Source organism: Tetrao urogallus (assembly GCF_951394365.1).
Source record: "Tetrao urogallus genome assembly, chromosome: 7".
Classification (NCBI taxonomy): Eukaryota; Metazoa; Chordata; class Aves; order Galliformes; family Phasianidae; genus Tetrao; species Tetrao urogallus.
In genome coordinates this window covers 1,817,063-1,835,942 of record NC_136820.1, presented here as the reverse complement: position 1 = coordinate 1,835,942, position 18,880 = coordinate 1,817,063, and the positions used below count along the sequence as shown (strand labels likewise).

The 18,880-nt window shown below is 41.9% G+C and overlaps 1 protein-coding gene across 2 annotated transcripts in view; it reads right to left on the bottom strand.

The window, feature by feature from the left end:
- GLI3 (GLI family zinc finger 3) overlaps positions 1 to 18,880 on the bottom strand; it is a gene marked incomplete at both ends in the record, with an annotated part of 185,724 nt that overhangs the window by 83,011 nt on the left and 83,833 nt on the right. For both annotated transcript variants that reach the window (XM_079538404.1, XM_079538405.1), the window contains one exon: positions 4,663 to 4,768. In XM_079538404.1, the coding sequence (XP_079394530.1) occupies positions 4,663 to 4,768 (106 nt within the window). The remainder of the gene's footprint in view (positions 1 to 4,662; positions 4,769 to 18,880) is intronic.

Here is an 18,880-nt window from a genome sequence, read left to right as displayed (position 1 = left end):
TTCACCCTTATGTAACTGATGTCTGTATAAATTAGATACGAAATAACACAGCCAAGAATCAAACTCCCTTTTTATGAACTTGAAAGCTGACTGCAAACAGAACACATGCTTTGCTTTAGTACTGGTGCATTCACGCAGTTGAAAATATTTGTTTGAGGGATTAGTGTTAGGTAATTATCTGCGTGTGCATAATTTCAGAGCCTATGGCTGCCAAGCTCAGATCCCCACAAGCCTCAATCAGCAACTAGAAAAAATGAGCCTGGAGCACTGTTGATTCAAGGAAGCTGCAAGACAGCAGCTTTGACTTGCAGCTTCCTCCTTGCAAGTGCAAACTTCTCAGGCATTAAGCATGTGGATAACATCAGCATGCCTTCACTCGGGTTTACCTCCTAGCTCTCCCTTACTCACAGTCCAGGGATAACAGAAGATGGGATGGAAAGAGAAAGAATGATGAAGACTAAATGGATGAACATTTTGGAACATGAGGTGTATCCTGTTCAACCCTGAATCTCTGTATTAGCCTCCTAGGACATCCCATCAGACACACTGCACACAGACCAGCACCCTGGAGACATTCATTGCCACCTTGCACTTGTCCGTGCTTCAGCTCTGCAGGACCATATTCCCTTCACAGCCACATGAACAACGCCTGCAACTATCAGCCTAGGTCACCTTCAAAGGCCTCCAACCCACTTCTGATCACTGCAAGGAACTCTCATCCCAACACAGTCAATGCCAACAAAGACATCAGATCACTGTAAAACTAGATGAAAGCAAATCTGTGAATTATGGCTCCTGAGGAATACAAGAAGAAAAAAACCAACATGTTTAAAGCATTAATCCATGTTCAGTGAATGCTCACAGCAGCAGCACTGGACACTGCCTAGAAAAGCTGTCTCTTTACTGGATGGCCCAGCATTGGCATGGTCTGAAAATGGCTTAGCTTTAGTCTCTGCTTTACTACCTTGCTTTGGAAATCAATTTTGAAAATTAGGTAAGAGCTAGAGAAAAGCAACAAAGAAAAACAAAACAAGCAGTGCAATTATTAAAGACACGCTTTGTTCTAGTGTGTTTTAATCATATGACATTTAACAAGTAATTTAGACTGCTAGCTCAGTGAAAAGTAGTAAAACTGAACTATGGTTTAATGGAAATATTTTGAAAACTAAGATTCATGCCTTGAATTTAAAAAAAAAAAATGCAATTAAACAAAGAAACAAACAAAAAAAACCCACAAAAGAACCACACTCCAGCTCGTTATAGAGTCGTTATGTTGCTGCTCGCTCAAGAACGATTGAAGTTTCATACATCTTCCCTGAAGTATAAACTGAAGACATACTGTGGAAATTCCAGAATAACTAAGCAGTGCTAACAAACAGGTCTTGGTAACACAAAGTGACACATTTCAGTACATATTCATAAGGGTCGGGGCTTATTATTGGGCTGTAATTGCAGTTGTTCTAACACCTAATAAGCCACGGTTGGAAAAACAAAGGCAGGTTAATTTGTGATTTCCTCCACTCATTCAGAGGCAAATTAAGTGTCAAACAGCTAATACAGAACATATTTCATTTTATGAGATTTTAATTTAATTCTGCACCATATCGTTGATGCCTTAATATAGGGTGGTTTATCTAAGAAGAAGAGCAATTTATAAACCTCTTTCAATTGAAATCTTTAATGATAGGATACGATAGCATAATTACAGCAATGTCTGCTAGTCCTCGTATACACAAGCATCTGTCAGCAATTCCATCGCAAACATAAACCTCTACTTTAGGGGTTTACAACTCAGTTATAAAATTTGGCTCCAGGGTGAAATTTGGGATACAGCAGTTCTGCCCATCAGCAATTAAACTACATATCACACACATAAATAGATATCATCATGCACACAAACACACGTATATCTTTGGAGCTGGAAGTACATAAAAGCCTGTAACACCTTACAAATTCCTCCTTTTTTTTTTTTTCTTTCTTTTTTTTGGTGGCTACTGTTCAAAATACCGTGCATGTTATAGGCTTCAGGTGGACAAGGCCTCCTCTTACATTTTTTCTGCACTTGTATGACTACTAACTAATTCCACTAAGGCTTGACAGGTTCTGGAACACACTTCTAGGAGCTTGGGTAACTGCCAATTTTATTACTTTTATTTTTTTTCATATTTGAGGGTACTACGAAGCTGCAGGGAAAAACCACTCATACAATGCAGTCATTGATAAAGCTGTTGGGTAAACACTTGGATCCTGACTGGTGTTCTAGTCATTTTCTCTCAAAATTCTCAAATAACTTCTCATGTCCTCTTCTTTTTCCTTTATTATTATTTCTTTTTTTTTTTTTTTTAAATATATCAATGGTATTAAGACAGCAGTCCAAATAATCATTCCCAAAGGCCCCAGATCTAACTTCCCTGAGTGCCACTTACATGAGGGTCTGTAGAACTTGCAAGAAAATCGTCGGTGTCTACCACACACAAAAATTGAAATTTATTCCTGAAACCTGCAAAAGCATGATGAACCTACTTACAAAGAAGCCCTTAGAGTCCAACAAAGTTATTTTCAACTGCCTAATTGACTATTTACCTTGAATTGTGCTGAGCATAATGGCTCCAAGATCTATTACAGCTCATCATTTCAATGGTGATACAAACTAAACGACTGGAAGAATTATCAGGAGTAAAACAAATAGCCAATATCAGGGAGATTTTCAGATTAAAGCTTGGGTTGGTGTCAGAGTGTGTAAAGCAACTGCCTACAGCTATATACATAACACAACGTGCCAAGATCCCCCTGCCCCTTATAAGCCTCTGCGGGGCCTGGCAAAGCCTCAGCTCCGAGGCAGGACTGCAGAGTTCAGGGCAGCACTGATTTCAGAGGGAAGGAGGCCGTCAGTGGGCATCCTTAACATCTTAAGGAACTTTGTCAGTATAGGATGCCATATAGCCCCAAATTTTCATCGTCACCCAAAGGGGACACAGCCATGCACACACCCAAAAGACCCTGTGCACTTTGCATCACTGGGCTGCGGCTCTGGGCAGTGAGCACAGCCAGACAGAGCCCCACACAGCACAGGATACAGACGCCTCAGCAACAGTGCGCAGGTGGTGCCCAGATTTTGCAATAAGTCCCTCTGATAATTCAAGTTAAAATACATCACGGATCCACTTTGGGTTTAGTTCATCAGCTCAGCACACTCAACCTTGTTTGGGCAAGCCAGGGAACTGATACACTTGTTTGCAGCACCCCAGGAACTGCTTGCTCTAACTAAAGACAAATTTCCTATCAGCTTCAGAAGAAGCAAGACCTGAGCTCCTAGCCACTTCCTTTCTTTTGGGCACCACTAGGTGCCCAAAAACACCTAGTCAAAATGTTCATTTGCACTGCAACATCTGGGATGACCATAATGAGTCTGTATGAGCCTGCCATCTTTAGCTTACAATGGTTTTTAGCAGCAAACCTAAATGTGTACTTGAGTATATTTATTACGTGGTTGACTGTGGGGTAGATGCTGATGCATCAGAGGAAATAAGGAATAAATCACATGTTTCTGCTCTCTCCCCTTCTATAAATACCCACTTTTCTGCTAGCGCCCAAGAAGACTGCAACACAGATTTATTACTTACCTCCAGGCAAATCTGTTCTAAAATTACAATTCAGTAATAGGAGACTGATCCAAAAAAATTGTTAGTAAAATATTGTCTGTGCACTTGGGCATGTAGTTAGGATTGTTAATATCAATTAATTCTGCTCACAGAGGAGGACTTGTTTTAAAACAACTTCATTTTTCTTCTGCATATATGTAATTACACAGCTGTAACTAATAGCCATAGCAAAGCAATCTGCCATCTAAACAACTCGCATTATTCTTCAAAGTATTACTTGTGCTTTTCTTCTTTTATTTTCTCAGTATGAGAGGTGATTAGTAGATATGATTAAATGTATATACCAAGCCTTTTAGTGAAGTACTAAGCCCTGCTTTTTGGCTTCATTTTTTTAATGGCACATAGCAAGTTTTCGGACACAACTCTTTTATACTGCAACGCTTATATTTGTATCCCCCTACAGAATAAGGTAATATTTATTTCTAAACGATTTCACCACTACCACACTTTTCTAATGCACGTTATCACTGGTATTCATTTCTTTTATCTTTGTGTAAACCATGTGCTCTATCACATTTGCCATTTTGTTTGGGTGACAATCCCATCAATCAACCGATTGCCTGTGCACGCACACTACAGGGACTATGAAAATTTACCAAAAATTTAATTATCTTTCATAGCATTCACTGGGAAAAGAATCTTCGGCACAAGAGGGAATTTTAGCATCAAGAGTCCCAAGCCTGATTCAAACAGAATACATGTTTTGTCTGGCACTTTTTAATTTAGCATTTATAGAATGACAGCACTCAGAATAAATGTCAGCAAAACATATAGGTAACACTTGCCAGCCACCTATTGGAAAAGAATTTCTCAGGCACAAGCCTGGTTTTGCTTCATGGACAGATAACCTTGATGCCTTCTAAAAGTAAATCTCACTCTTCAGCTAAACTGGCAAAGTGCTCCGGATGCACAGTTTTAAGCATGGCAAAGGTTCATATACTTGCCCACTCTTCAAGATAGCGCAGGAAGCTGAAGCAGGGTGGAAATACTGAATACTCACACATGCAGAGGAGGAATGGGAGATGGTTCGTAATGGTAGCGTCCCTCATGATGTCTTGCATCAATTGGTACAGGAGGGTGGAACGCTGGGAAGAGGTGAGGTGGATCTGAAAAAACAAGCAAAGTGCCCAGATCTGAGTATCTCCAGTGACTCTTCACAAATACCACCAATACAAATGGAACAGATAGCTAAAACTTGTGCCAACAGCACTGCAACTTACGGGTCAAATGCTCCTTTCCCACTGCAGTCACTCAGGACTGTCTGAGCATTTGGCCCACAGCATTTGCATGAATATGTATTTACTAATTTTAATATTCTCTTTTTATATAGCTTAAATGGAAAGGGACATCAAGAAATCTTTAATAAATAATTACATGCCCATATGTGAAGTGTCAGATCAAAAGGACCATCATTCCTAAGCATTCCTGATTTATTTATTTTTTATTAAAACAAGAAAAAATATCCCAAGAAGAAAAGGCTGGGCAGAGAATACCATAAAACAAAAAAATACATATCCTCAGAGATGTCTAAACAGTCCTACAACAGAAAGAAAAACTGAAGCAGCATGCTGAGAAATGACTATCTGAAATAAATCAGACAACGGAGTTAAAAGCAAAATGCAATCGGGGAAGGTTGTACCAGAGATGCTTAACTGCACTGCGTCGACAGACAGACGGAGACGCATCAGAAGAAACGTGCCTGCGGACCAGAGGATCCATCCCACACGCCGCACTCAAAAGGGACAGCGCCTGCTTTGTCTCTGTGGCAGCAGACCCAGCCACTGCCTCTGCTGCGCCTCCCCCAAGGACAGGGCTTGCAGCTGCCATGCCTCCCTGTCCACTGCTCAGGAGAGCCCCAGCGACCAGGCTGACAAAGGGGGGAACCCAGTCAGCCAGCCCTGCTTGCTCCACCTCCCACAGCGCGCTGGTGGAGGGCCCAAGCACAGCCTGCTCCACGTCTCTGCTGTGTCTGAGGCAGAACCGTTCCTGGTTCTGCTAGGGACACCGTTAGCACCCCACAACACTGCAGCACCATGCTGGAGCGCCTCCGCAAGGCTGCATTGAGGGGCATCCCAAATGCAAGAAGTGCTGAGCATCTCCAGCGGCACAAAAACAGAGCCTGCCCCATTACCTGACCATCACTTTGGGTGAAGTCATGTGTTTATCCAACACTAAAAGCTGACAAGTACAGACATTAGGTCATGTCAGGGATTTACTAAAACGTTTCTAGAGAGAAAAAATCTTTAATTATACCCTCCCTGTATCTCTAAGTCCATTTCAGTTTCGCCTGCTGACACTTAAGGTATCTTTTCTTTGTATGTTCTGCCCTTCTTATTCAGCAAAATGTAATCCTCTTCTTAGATTATGTTATCTACGGAAACAGTTGCTTCATCTAAACTACTGTGATTTAAAAAAGAAAGAAGGATTTTTCCCCTTGGTATTTGTCAAAAGTTGGGTTGGTTTGTTATTATATTTTGAAGTAGGAAGGAAAGACTAGAGCAACAAAAATCATGGCCCTTAGGGGAATAAACAGATGAGCTGAAGGGGAAATCACATAAATTCTGAAGGCATATTTCCAGTATTTCAGGGAAATCTGGAAACATTTGAAATGGCCTGTCCAGTTTCAGGGCTTGTTTTTTTGAAACATCAGCTAGTGTGCAATCAGCCACAGCACATTTCTACCATGTTCTGACTCGGGACAATATAAATGAAGAATAACTGTAGTTTAATAATGGAACCTGATCATGGCAGCTTCCATTCCAGTTCTGCTAGATAAGCTGGACTTGGGTGGTAGTTATTGGCTAATCAGTACCCCTGAGAGCACACAGTTGTCATTTGACCAGAGGATGCTGGCTTCCACCTCTCAAAATACAATTTTCACCAGCCAGCAACACATAGAAGGGAGAAAAGAGCACAAGAGATGAGAGATCACAAAGGTTTTGAGACCCTTTCCTTGTTAAGGTAAGCACGAACCTCCTCACTTCCCCACATCAAGCACCCACCCCAGCCTCCTGTCAGCTTTCATGCTAAGAAACCCCAGTTAGCCCTCCTGAGGTCTAGCTGAAGCTGAATATGATCACCAAACATCCCCTATTTGAGAATGGAAGATGTGTATTAAGTGAATCAAAACGCTCTGTGGGGCCTACACAGCATACCACCAATCCGCATTTAGCACGTGGGATATAAATCCCCAAGAACACCTTTTGGAGGCCTCTTGCATTTAGTTCCTTTGTCCACCTTGGTTGCCATTTCCATCTGGGCAGCAGCCATGCTCCATCACAGCACAGGGAACCATCCCCATCAGCCCTGAGCTGACCGAGCAGAGCTGCAGAAGTCCCCCATAATTATCCGTCCCACCTGTTATTATTTACACACCATCAATACAACTGGAGAGCATCCTAACTCAAGCTTATATGTGACAAGTTACTACACTGTAGGAATCTCCTGTCTCAGTCCTTAAGAAAAAAACACATGATGACTTCTCCAAAGTCAGGCTAAAAGTGCTGGAGCAGAATAAAGTGCCACTAAACCTGGCCATCTGCTATTTATCATACAATCTCCTGAGTGATGATTCCGCAAACCAGCTGCTAAGTGCTGTGTACTCTACTGCCAGCAAACTAACAGACTAAATGGGTGACAGGGAGAGTAATGTGCAGAACTAGCAGAATTGGGTTTATGGAGAGAATTCAAATTCTGCCATGCCTCAGGAAATGCTCAGTGCAGAAGTAAGAAGTAAACACCGTGTGTTTTGGTGGCCATAGACTACTCCATTCAGAAAAGCATTCAATATTTACATGAAAAGATTCTTGCATCAGAGACCTCCAAGCACACCCATCATTTAGGGCTTCACGTGGAGCGCACTTGAAATTCCACAAAAATGTAATTGGTTGATACGTATTTAAATGGAGATACAGATTAAGAATTTTGCCAAGCAAGTAACACAAGCTGCAGCCAGCTTTCCAGTGCTTTTTCATACACTGAGTGCATCTTGGCATTGTTATTTATGCAGTAGCTAAGAAAGGAGCGAGTCTACTCATGGGCTGAGACTGAATCTCTGGTGTTCCTGGTGCTCGCTCTGTTCAAAGAACCAGAGGGTGACTTAGTGCAGAAGTCAGGACAGCTGCTCTGACTGCAACAACATTTACATGTTGCCCAAAGTGTGAGGAACAAAACCCTTACCCTTAGCAAACAGGAACTCCTCGCACCAAAACAAATCAACAAAATGTAACTTTCCTACGCAGCAATGGAATTATTTATTACCACTCACAATTTTTAAAAAATTCTGGCTGAGATGCAAACTAGCAAAGCATCTGTCAGGTAATTTTCTTGCAGACATCCAAAGGCAACCATGAACTCCTGGACAAACACTTCCACAAACCCTTACACTCTTGCAGAGACTCCCTGACATAAGCATACAGTCAGGGAATTATTATCTGTCAAGATGGACAGATGCTGCCTGTGTATTTGGAGTCCTCAGCTTCCACTCAGCAGTATCCTGTCCTGTGCTTAATTCTCACTATTTTCAAGAACACTTGAGGACATGCCAAAGTAATGGAAACACACTTAAACATTCCTCGCTCATTGCAGAATTTGGTTTCTACTGCCTGCTCCCACATACTTTGCTGTCTACTGCTACAAGCTTCCTTTAGATGCTCTTCTGTCTCCTACGTAGTGAACAGTCTCTTCATAATAAAACGGGAGATACAATTGCCTAAAATGCTCAAAACCAATCTCTCTTAACATGGAGAGACTTACTGGAAAATACATCAATTTATGCTGACTTTTTGTTGTGCAAAACATGCCTTTTTATTTCTTCTCAAAGGATCCTTCTTTGCTCCTTAGAGGAAGTGAATAGGATCATCTCTCTCAAATTACAATCACTCCCATACAGGAAAAGAGAAGAGCCCTCCACTTGTTCTCTGAAAGTCAGAAACCTCTGGTTCTTCTGCAGCACCATGGCAGAGAAGCAAGGAAAAGTTACAAGTATGTTCCTTGCTGCTGAAAAATGAATCTGAAGTCTAATGAGATGCAGCAGCGGTTTGCTGCGAGCTTGGGTGGAAAGGCAGATAATTCATGCTGGCTCTAAGGTTTCATGCAATACCATGAGACAATGCTGAAGAGGGCAGGCTGCCCCTGAGATCATTCACAAACAGAGAGCATTTCTGTAGACTCTCATTTAAGAAATCACTAAATTTGGAAAGCTGGGCTTCAATGTCAAGGCAAGTAAAGCTGACTGTTCTCAGCTGATTTTCTCAAGCACCTTGTGATCCTTGCCAAACCCTTGAGGAAGACGGCTGCTGAAACGACAGGCTGCATTTCCCAGCATGTCGAGAAAGCATTCTCCACTGTAGAAAATGCCTGCACCAGCTTGAGTGCATTCAGTGCAGGCTCAAAGTATGCACCTGCACTGTGACATCATGGCACAAGACAACATGGGATTCAGGCACAGGGCAGGAAGGGCTCATTGTCTTTTAGCACATTTGTCATCAGAACAATCAGCTCACTGTAATACATGTCAGAACAAAGTCGGGGGAAAACTCTATGTGAGATATAACCTGATATAACACCTCATCTGAGGTGAAATCTTCTCCCTAAAATTAATTCAGGTTTTGATGCTGAACTCAGCGGTACCAAGATTTCATACCAGATGTAAAGGAACAGTATCAAGCAAAATACAGCCTCTCCACTAATGTCTTTTCAATACACACAGTTGTTTTGAAGAGTTTGCCAGCAAATTTCTACACTTCCTTTGGTTCATAAGCTGATCACCAGATGGGAATTTTCTTACATTCAGGTTTGAAGAATCCTTAGGGGTATCACTGTTTTCTTCACACAAATTTATTTCAACTGATCGGAGCTTAATGGTATTGCCAGGTTTTATGGCAAGAATCCAGTGCTTTTTTTGCCAAGCAAAGCCATTATTTTGGATTTTTTTTTTATCACAGCTTACATTAGAGCTCAATAAGAGCACATCCTGTTGTCTTTGGGGGACTTTTTTAGTTCCCTTTCAAAAACTAGGGTGAGTTATGCTGTCTATTATGCTTATACAGTCTTTCATCAGGAAGAAAAATGATTGAGACACAGCCACACGATAACACATGCACTTAACCTAGAGCACTTGAAGAACCTCCTTACAGTGACCAGAGCTGTTGCTCTGGCACTGCTAGCTACCATCTGAACACATCTGACCCCTAGATGCACTACAGCCAACTTTCTCAGGGCCTTCAGTGGTTTTACGGCTGCATGCTGGCGGGCACAGTGTTGGCATGAACAGAACTGCCCACTTTCTGACTTCACACAGCAAAGTCTGTAAGAAGAAAAGCCATGACAAAAAACAAACAAACAAACAAACAAACAAAAACCCCACAAATAAATGGTTAAAGCTGAGAAATGGACAGAAGGAGAAGAAAAGAAATATTTTTTAATTGCTAAGTTCTCTCCACTTCAGTTACACTATATGTCAATTTTGCTAGCATGCAGTAGGTATATCACTGACAGAAAAACAGTTTCCAATCAGATCATGGCCCTTCTACATCTGTGTTTATTAATGATGACCAAACTCCCCTCCCTATCCTCCACTTACGTTTCCTGAACCCATATATTGTATTATAAATAAACCACAGGACTTCTAACCCAAACCTCATAAACCAGAACACAGTTACAGCTCTGTGTCTCTTGTTACAGCTGAAAAATTAATTTCTACCTTTGAAAAGCCAAAAATTAAGACTTCAGGGCATCTCAGATCTTTGGCATGCACTTTATCCCTTCTTTGATTGTAAACTTACACACCTTGTGGGAACACGTTTTATTGTTTTCAGTAGTTCCACAACAACCAGCATGCCAGACACTTAAAGGAGGAGCAGCTTCCTGTGTGGTGGAAAAAAAGTAGCTGGAAATAATTTCATCAGCTGGCACCAAGAGGTCTTTAATATGCCAAATTTGCTGCAGGTATTGGCTGAAGAGCTCCTTGATGGATTTCAGTTTGAACGTTTTAATATTCATCTCCATCACTGTAGTTCTGCTGTCTGTGCAGAACTGGCCTCTGGAACGCTAACTAAACTTCTGTAAGTCCATTCAGCTTGCTTTAGTGGACCCTTTGCCCAAACTGAAAAAGGAAAAGAAAGAAAAAAAGAAGAAAAAAGAAAAGGAAAAAGGAGGAAGGAAGAAGGAAGAAGGAGGGAGGAGGAAGGAGGAAGGAGGAAGGAGGAAGGAGGAAGGAGGAAGGAGGAAGGAGGAAGGAGGAAGGAGGAAGGAGGAAGGAGGAAGGAGGAAGGAGGAAGGAGGAAGGAGGAAGGAGGAAGGAGAAAGGAGAAAGGAGAAAGGAGAAAGGAGAAAGGAAAAGACTTCTGGGATAATAAATATGCTACTTATACAGTGGTGGAAGTGCATCAGAATGCACTATCAGTAGCTTCTTCCATCCAGCAAACAGCACTGCTTCAGTTTGTAAGCAACCTTAGAAAATCCTCACGAACATTAGCAACAGTTGCATGCAGCTGGCATGGTATATTGGCCCACAGAAAGACAATGACAAGACATCCTGGCAACACCACCGCATTACTGGGAGGGAAAATCGTTTCATCTAATGCAGCTGGCTGTGGGTACAGCACAGCTCATCTTTTTTATAACCTCTGGATCCCATGCAGCGTTTCTTAACAGACTTAATAACGTGGTCTCCACAAGAAAATGACAAATTGTCCTCTGCCAGGAAACTGACAAAAGAAATCCCTCCCTCCATTACCTCGAATGGACTCTCCAGTGAAAAAATAATTTATCTTCTGCCTTGAAGCATGCCTTCTGTTTTGCTGTTGTTCCCCCTAACTTCTTGTGTGACTGCACATTAATGTATCCTCTGCTGCTAACCCACATTTAACTCTCAGCAACCCCAGTCAAGTGGTTTAATCCAGACGCCTAGAAACACTTCCCACTTCTACTACATGTGTGCACAATGATCATATACCCTAAGGATAGCAAATAACTGAACAAAAAGCGACTATGCACACACAAATATTTTTGTATATATGTACATATACATGCAAATATTTTTGTACCTATATGCATATGCATACATATTTCTGTAAACATGGAAAATTCTTGTGGTTGAAAGCGAGCTACTGAGTTGAAAGTGCTTACTGGTTGAAAGTGGAAACTGAGGAAAGCAAGAGGTGATGAAAAAATAAATCCTGATCTGCATGGGAGAGAGCTAAAGGAGAAACCTCACAACTCGGACCGAACCCCAAGCAAAGGCTAAACATGCAGCTTGGTCATTATGTATGCCTCAGCACTGAACACGGGAAGATGTGAGTACCCTGCTGCCAGCCACAAGTATTAACATATGGATCACAAATATGTGCAAGATGCAAATATACATGTGGCTAAGGAGAAGTAAAAGAAAGGTAAAGCGTAGGAAAGAAACAAACACATCCTCGTAAGCTGCTGATCAGACGCAGGAACAAATCAAGAAAAGCTGGGTAATTAAAAACCCTTAGGGGGCATTTTTAGAAGCTGACAGAACTTCCAGAGAGTAAATCAATCTGAAAAAGTTACTTGTTTAAATAACAGTTTGGAGATTTGTCTGTTCCGTGCTGCAGAATCATGTCTGAACGCTATTCCAAAGGCCAGGTCTTGAACGTTGGGTACCTGTGCAGCATTCTGCAAATCACTGTAGCTCAACAGCTTTCCAGCAGCTGAGGTTCTAGACCACAGGGTGAAAGTCTTGGAAATAGTTTATACTTAGCAGCTTTGATGAGTAATTTATGGCATGATAAGAACTAGAGAGGGAAAACTGTAATTAGAACAATTATGTCTATTTTTAGATATTAAAACAGTGCAGATTCTATGGGATGCACAATCAGATGAACTCTCAGTGAGACTTTCTTCCCTGCTGTTCAACTTGATTTTTTTTTAAATTTCAACCAAATATTCATAATTATTTAGCTTCTCTCTGTACCATCCTAAGCAATTACTCTCCTTCTGTGGTGTTTACACTCTTCAAGCTCTTGCAGATGAGTAGATAGTTATCAGATGTGCTCTCAAGCCACTCAATAATATGCATTTATTGCCTTCTTTAATCTCTATGTCCATATTCTAAATTAATCAGTCATTTCATTTTGCTCTCAGGGTTCCTTCCAGCTTGGGAGAGCTATATAGTTATCATGCCTGCACTCTAGGGCATCAGGTCTTCACTGTAGGCTGACACGTCTAGGATGAAGCAGCCCTAGAAATTGGTAATCCAAGTCACCTACTTCTACAAATTCTCCCTCCAGCAGAGTATGTATTTCTACTCAGTTTCTCATATATCATTGTTTTTCATTTTCTCACTATGGGACAGTACCTTCATGATGGGGTAGCAACCTGCTCCACAATTTCCAGGGCACTGCTGATGAAACTGGCATTGCTCAAGATGAGTAAAAGTAGAAATAGACTTTGCTTATTACCTCTTGACACTGCTAAACTCTTTGCGTCATTTTCTTCCTCTTTGCTCCCTTATGTCCCCCCTCAGCTTCTTAGAGAGTTTTCCCAGTGTATTTCGTCAATTTTTTTATTTCAGAACTTTACAGAAGATGGAAAGGCAAATTCCCTTCATTTGCCCTATTGACATCTACCCTAAGCACTCATTCAGCTCATTTCTGAGAATGTCAGATTGTCAATATTCAAGCCAATCTGTGTTAAGTTTTTCAAGTCAAGTTCCACAAGGCACTTCTTTTTTAACAGGGCCTTCGTCAAATTGCGTCCCTTGTCTGTGCTTCTGTCTGATCAATGCTAGCATGGAGATATCCTTTCTGAAACACTCTGACATAGTCTGGTGGTAAGTTCTAAATAAGAGATAAAAAAGAATTAAAACTACCATGTTCTGTGTAGTCATTATTTAATTCCTAGAAAAGAATAGTTAAATTGCCCAAAACTGTAATTCCTCACACTTCTTTTTAGGGTTTTCCTTATGATCGTTTCAGGTTTGTTCTTCGTTACAGACAACTTCTAATCATTCCCTAATAAACACCCCCAAGATGAGCGTATTACCAAACAGCTTCAGATGCTTTTTTGCTGTTTTTTAGGACCGTTGTGAAGATCCCCCCGTTTCCTCATCCCCACCACAGGGCATTTCAGTTTATGGCAAGTTCCTTACAAAGTCATACCAACAGTTTAACTCCCTCCTCTCTTTTGTTCTCTACTGACCTGATGGCAAGGTCTGGCCTGTGTTTCTGCTTTGGGAAATGAGTGGTGCTTAACCCAAGCTTTTAAGTGCAAAAGTGTCACCCACTTGTAGCAGCATTGCTGGGGATCTAAATGAAGGGCATGGAAGTAGAGCTAACAGGTGAAAGGAGGTGATCCTGTCCTTTCACTCTGTGCTGGTAAAGCCTCACATGGAGCACTGCATCCAGATGTGGAGTCCTCGAGTACAGGAGAGACGTGGACCTGTTGGACAGTGTCCAGAGGAGAGCCACAAAAGTGATCCAAAGGATGAAACACCTCCCCTGTGAGGGCAGGCTGACAGAGTTGGAGCTGTTCAGCCTGGAGAAGGCTCCAGGGAGACCTGACAGCTGCCTTTCAGTATCTAACAGGGGGTATATGGGAAAAAAGGGGACAGACTTTGAAAACTATCTCAGTGAAGAGAGTTTGCTGCAATAGGGCCCTAGTTTGTAACTGAGCTTTTAGGAGCTAGCAGATAACTATAATAGCATCCTCTTCTCCAATCTCCAGACCAGGCTAACAGGAGATAAAGTTACACTACCTGCCTATGGCCATCAGTGTTCTTCATCTTAGTTTCTGAGGGACAAGAGGAGACAAAGTATAGATGAGGTGGATCATAATACCACAATTATGAAAGAACTGGGATAGAACTGTTCTATACTCCCATGTGGTCAAGATGTGGCCACCACTCTTCATCTCCATCTCTACAGAGTACAGGAGAAGCCAAGGATGCTCCTAGGAGACAAGGGAAAGACAGCCAAATGGGGATCAGGCAGACAGCCCACCAATCCCTGCCACACTATCACCTGCCTCAGGAGACTACAGGTGCTACAGATTTAGATGGCCTCAAGGGAAAGAGGGAAAAGTCACAGAAGAAAAATGCAGTAAGGGTCCAAGTATGAAGAAACTACTGACAGACCAGGAGATTCCGGGAATGACTGGGAGCTCGTAGGGTACTTGAAGTGAAAGAGGAGAACAAGGACCTGCCCTATTCTTACACAAATTTTGGGGCATCTGCTTTTGGTCACTGCATGGAAATGATATGGGGCTAGGTGGACCACCAGGGTGATGCAGTACAGTCCCTCCTGCTCTGTGAACTCCTACCATGTTCCAGGGGCCCCAAAGCCGAGATAGCCATAAAACCCCATCTTCTCATATTCAGCTAGAGCATAACCAATACTCCAGTAGACTTCTCACTTGCCTTCTAGGGACCTCTACAGCTCTGAGAAGCATGAGCAAGATCTTCCAAGCCTGTAACAGTGAATTCTTCCGTTCCATCTTGCTCCAACACACTGCACAAAAGAAGGGCTTTGTTCTACACCTAACAGCAAGTACATACAACAAAAACAACTAAGATGTGTATCCCCTGACCACAGAGTAGCAATCCTCCCTTTCATCTTTCTGTGCAAACTTCAGACACAGGCTGGCTACAGGAACATGGGGAAAATGTACAGGTGACTTTATTTACCCACAAGAGGAGAGGAGGAGATAGTTCTACTCAACCTTGGAGCTTTTCCTGCACATTAAGCATCAGTTTCTCATCAGGTAGGTGTCTGATGCTCCACTGAGTGCAGTGGCAGCAGGAGAGGTATAGCGACATTCCATATGGAAAAGCTGTTTGACACAAAGGTTAAATGTTTGTGACAGAGACTACAGCAGTCCTTTTCTGGTTAATAACATCAAGGGGTTTGCCAGCTCTTAGTGCTAGTATTGCTGCTTCTTTGAATCCTATGGAAACTCTAGCACATTTATTGTTCTCTGGGAATATAGGGACTGTTTGTTTTAATCTCTGTGCTGAATCAAAAGTTGTGACTAACCTTATTCCTGAGAAGAATGCACAGGCAAACAATGCCAGAAGATGCAGCACTGTAGTCCTAACCAACTTGGAGCTTTCTTCTTCCTCAAAAAAAATAAATGATGTTTATGGATGGAAACATATGGTCCCTACTGGACAGCATTAGAAGTCTCTGCTCCTGAACTCCCCACACAACTGATTTTAATTGTTTTGTGCTATGGTAGGAGGCAAAACGCATTTGCTGTGATGAAGATCTCAGTTTTGCCAGTCATTGTTGACGAACAATCCTTTTAGGTAGAACTGTGGCAGAGTCAGAAATAGCAGTGAGATTCTCCGAGACGAACCCGAGAGCTGTAACCACAAGAAGTATCGCTTCTCCCAGCCATTCCCTGCTCTCTGAACTCATGCTTGTGGTTAGGCAGCAACTTACTACAAGATCTCTGCAGTGCATGTTCCAAGCATTGTATCAGCCATCGATACCTCACGCCTTGCCAGAAGCAGGATCCAAGTTCATTTGTTACTATCTTCCTCTGATGCCTGCTCCCCGCTCCACGATGAGGATTAGCAGTTTAAGTTATGCTTCTGACCTCCATCTGGCTAGGCAGAAACAGATGTCTGCGTACTTGGGTACGATCTTATTTCAAAGTGGGGACTCTGGGTTACTAATGACGTTATAAAGGCAATAGCATATGTTGGCTCTCAACAGTCCATTGTCTAATTGGGATGGTTTTAATCAAATAAAAATGTACCCAAGTCTTCACAGCTAATGAATAAATCCCCATTTTAAATAATGACAATAATTTCAAATTCTCCATCAAGGCAGCGTTGCAAGGCATGCCTGCAATAGCAGCAGCTATCGTAACAGGCCTGTGAGAGGCTGCAGCAACATCCGCTTGGCCCAGCTCATTATTTAAACAGCCCCTAACTGCCCTTCCCACAGGCAAGCTGCAGCCAAATTGTTTTCCTTCACTTCACAAACCAGATATGCATGGCTTATTTGAACAGCCCAACAGTTTACTTTAGTCTCTGTTTAAATACCTTCTACCACATATTTCAAACAAACAGTTCACTTCATTAGAAAGGCAAACAGTTTAGCCACAGAATACTAGCACTTGAGGGGAACTGCACCGGGCAGAGAAATCCTCTGCCTCTGTGTCAACAGTGCCTGGCCAGTAGCCCCAGCAGCATCCATGTGGAACTCCACTTCAAAGCTTTTGCACAAATACTTCACACGTCTGTTTGTAAGTAACTGATAACCCTGGAAAGATTATCTGCAGGGCTGAAAGCTCCCATGACTGTCAGTGCCACTGCACGGGCAAAGAGAGAAAAACCAAAATGTTCATTGCCATCCCTCGTTGAGTTATGAAACAATAAACTCAGTGGTAATCCAATAATATAAGCTAAACCTGTTAAACTGGAAAAACGATGCTGCTTTGGTACCGTACTTTGGCATATTTGGCTCTAGACAGGGAAGCAAATCTTATCCTTAGCAATGGAAAGGTTACTGCACTGCCAACAGTATTTAACCCAGTTGTTAAACTGGCCAGAGCAGAGGCTTATAGGCAGGAGAGAGCTGCATCATCAACAAAACTCTTCACTAGACAAAGTAGTAAGCAGTTACTTTCTGGACAAAATGCATATGGAGTTTGGAATGCCTCAAGAGCTCATTGCAACATACTCTCAGCTCCAAGAGGCAAGTCCAAAAGGAGGAGGCAGAAAAAGGCAGGCGAGCAGCAGGCAGTGCCAGGAGGCTGCCCTTCTCTACACAGCCATGAGACCTGTTGGGCACGCAGGCCTCGTGCTCACCACCAAGCAGGGCATGCTACAAGGACAAAGCATTTCAGAGAGAGTTTGCTGCTGCTCCTTGCTGCTTTCCACTGCAAACTGAGCAGTTTTAACCAAAATACGGGCATCTGCGTGTTTGAGTGAAACACAAGTACATATGGCTTTAGTTAGTACTGCTTGGAGGAGTTGGGCTCAATGATGATCCCTGTGGGTCCTTTCCAACTGGGGATATTCTATGGTTCTATGACTATGTAAGTACCAGAACTCTCCTCAATGTCATCATCACCATCCTTTTTGGAGCAATCGTGGCAAGCTGAGGGACAGCATCCCCTTGGCATCAGTGGTAAAGCCCAGAACTTCATCACAGCCTCAAAGAATAAATTATCAACTACCCATGCACACTTGAATCCAACTCTCAGGCAAAAAGAAGCAACCAAAAATCTAAAAACCTTTCAGGAAGTTTGTCAGAAGGGACTAACAGTACAAAACTGGAAGTTCAGGCTTCATAAACCAAGAGAATGCTCAAGTTATTCAAACCATCACATGAAGAGCAGAGGGACAGGTAAGATTACTATTAAGGGGAGTCAAGTATTATAAAGTATGAACATGAAGGTTAGGATGCTCAAACCGTAAATTTAACCTTGTAGTGACTCAAAACATAATTTTCAGTTTTCCTCATATTCAGAGTGAAATTCAGGTTCCACTTAGTCAAAGTTTTCTCATTAATTTCAATGGAGTCAACACAGTGACTAAATCATCTTTGTGATTTTATTGTGAATCTTGCTTTTCTTTTCAGTTTTGGTTTGGTTTTTGTTTTGTTTATAAAAGTTCCAGACTTTTTAGTCATCTCACAAAAAGAACCTCAGCCTTCTTTTAAAAAAAAAAAAAAAAAAAAAAAAAAAAAAAAAACCCACAGGCACAAAAAACAGCACACATGCTTACAGCTGCTGTGGCTGCAAAGGAAAGCTGGAAAATGAGAAAATCCCAGGTTTCAAAACCTGTGAGATCCAACAGAAGCACACATGAGCACACATGCTGGTACAGAATCTCCAAACAAGCATGCTTGTGTTTTGCATGCTGACATGCAAAAAGCAATGATTTTGAACACCTGGGTACTTGTGGATGACAAGACAGTATGTATTTTTTCCAGTATCTGCTGGCATCAAAATCTACAGGTTTTAACTGTGGTCACCCTTATTTTATTTTTTATTTTTCACAAGTCAATACCAGAATTTGGTAACAACTGCCATTTTTTTTTTAATTATTATGTTTCCTGTTAAAGGGTATTATTTGTCCTCTCTGTTCAGTTTTCTTCTACAGTGTGCTTTAAGGCTATGATCTGTATTCATGAAGATTGTTTATTAAAAGATACAAGGCAGAAAGATCCTTTCTGAATGCTTTGGTAGAATGGCTGAATTTAGGTTTAAAGTGGGAATAAAAAAACCCTAAG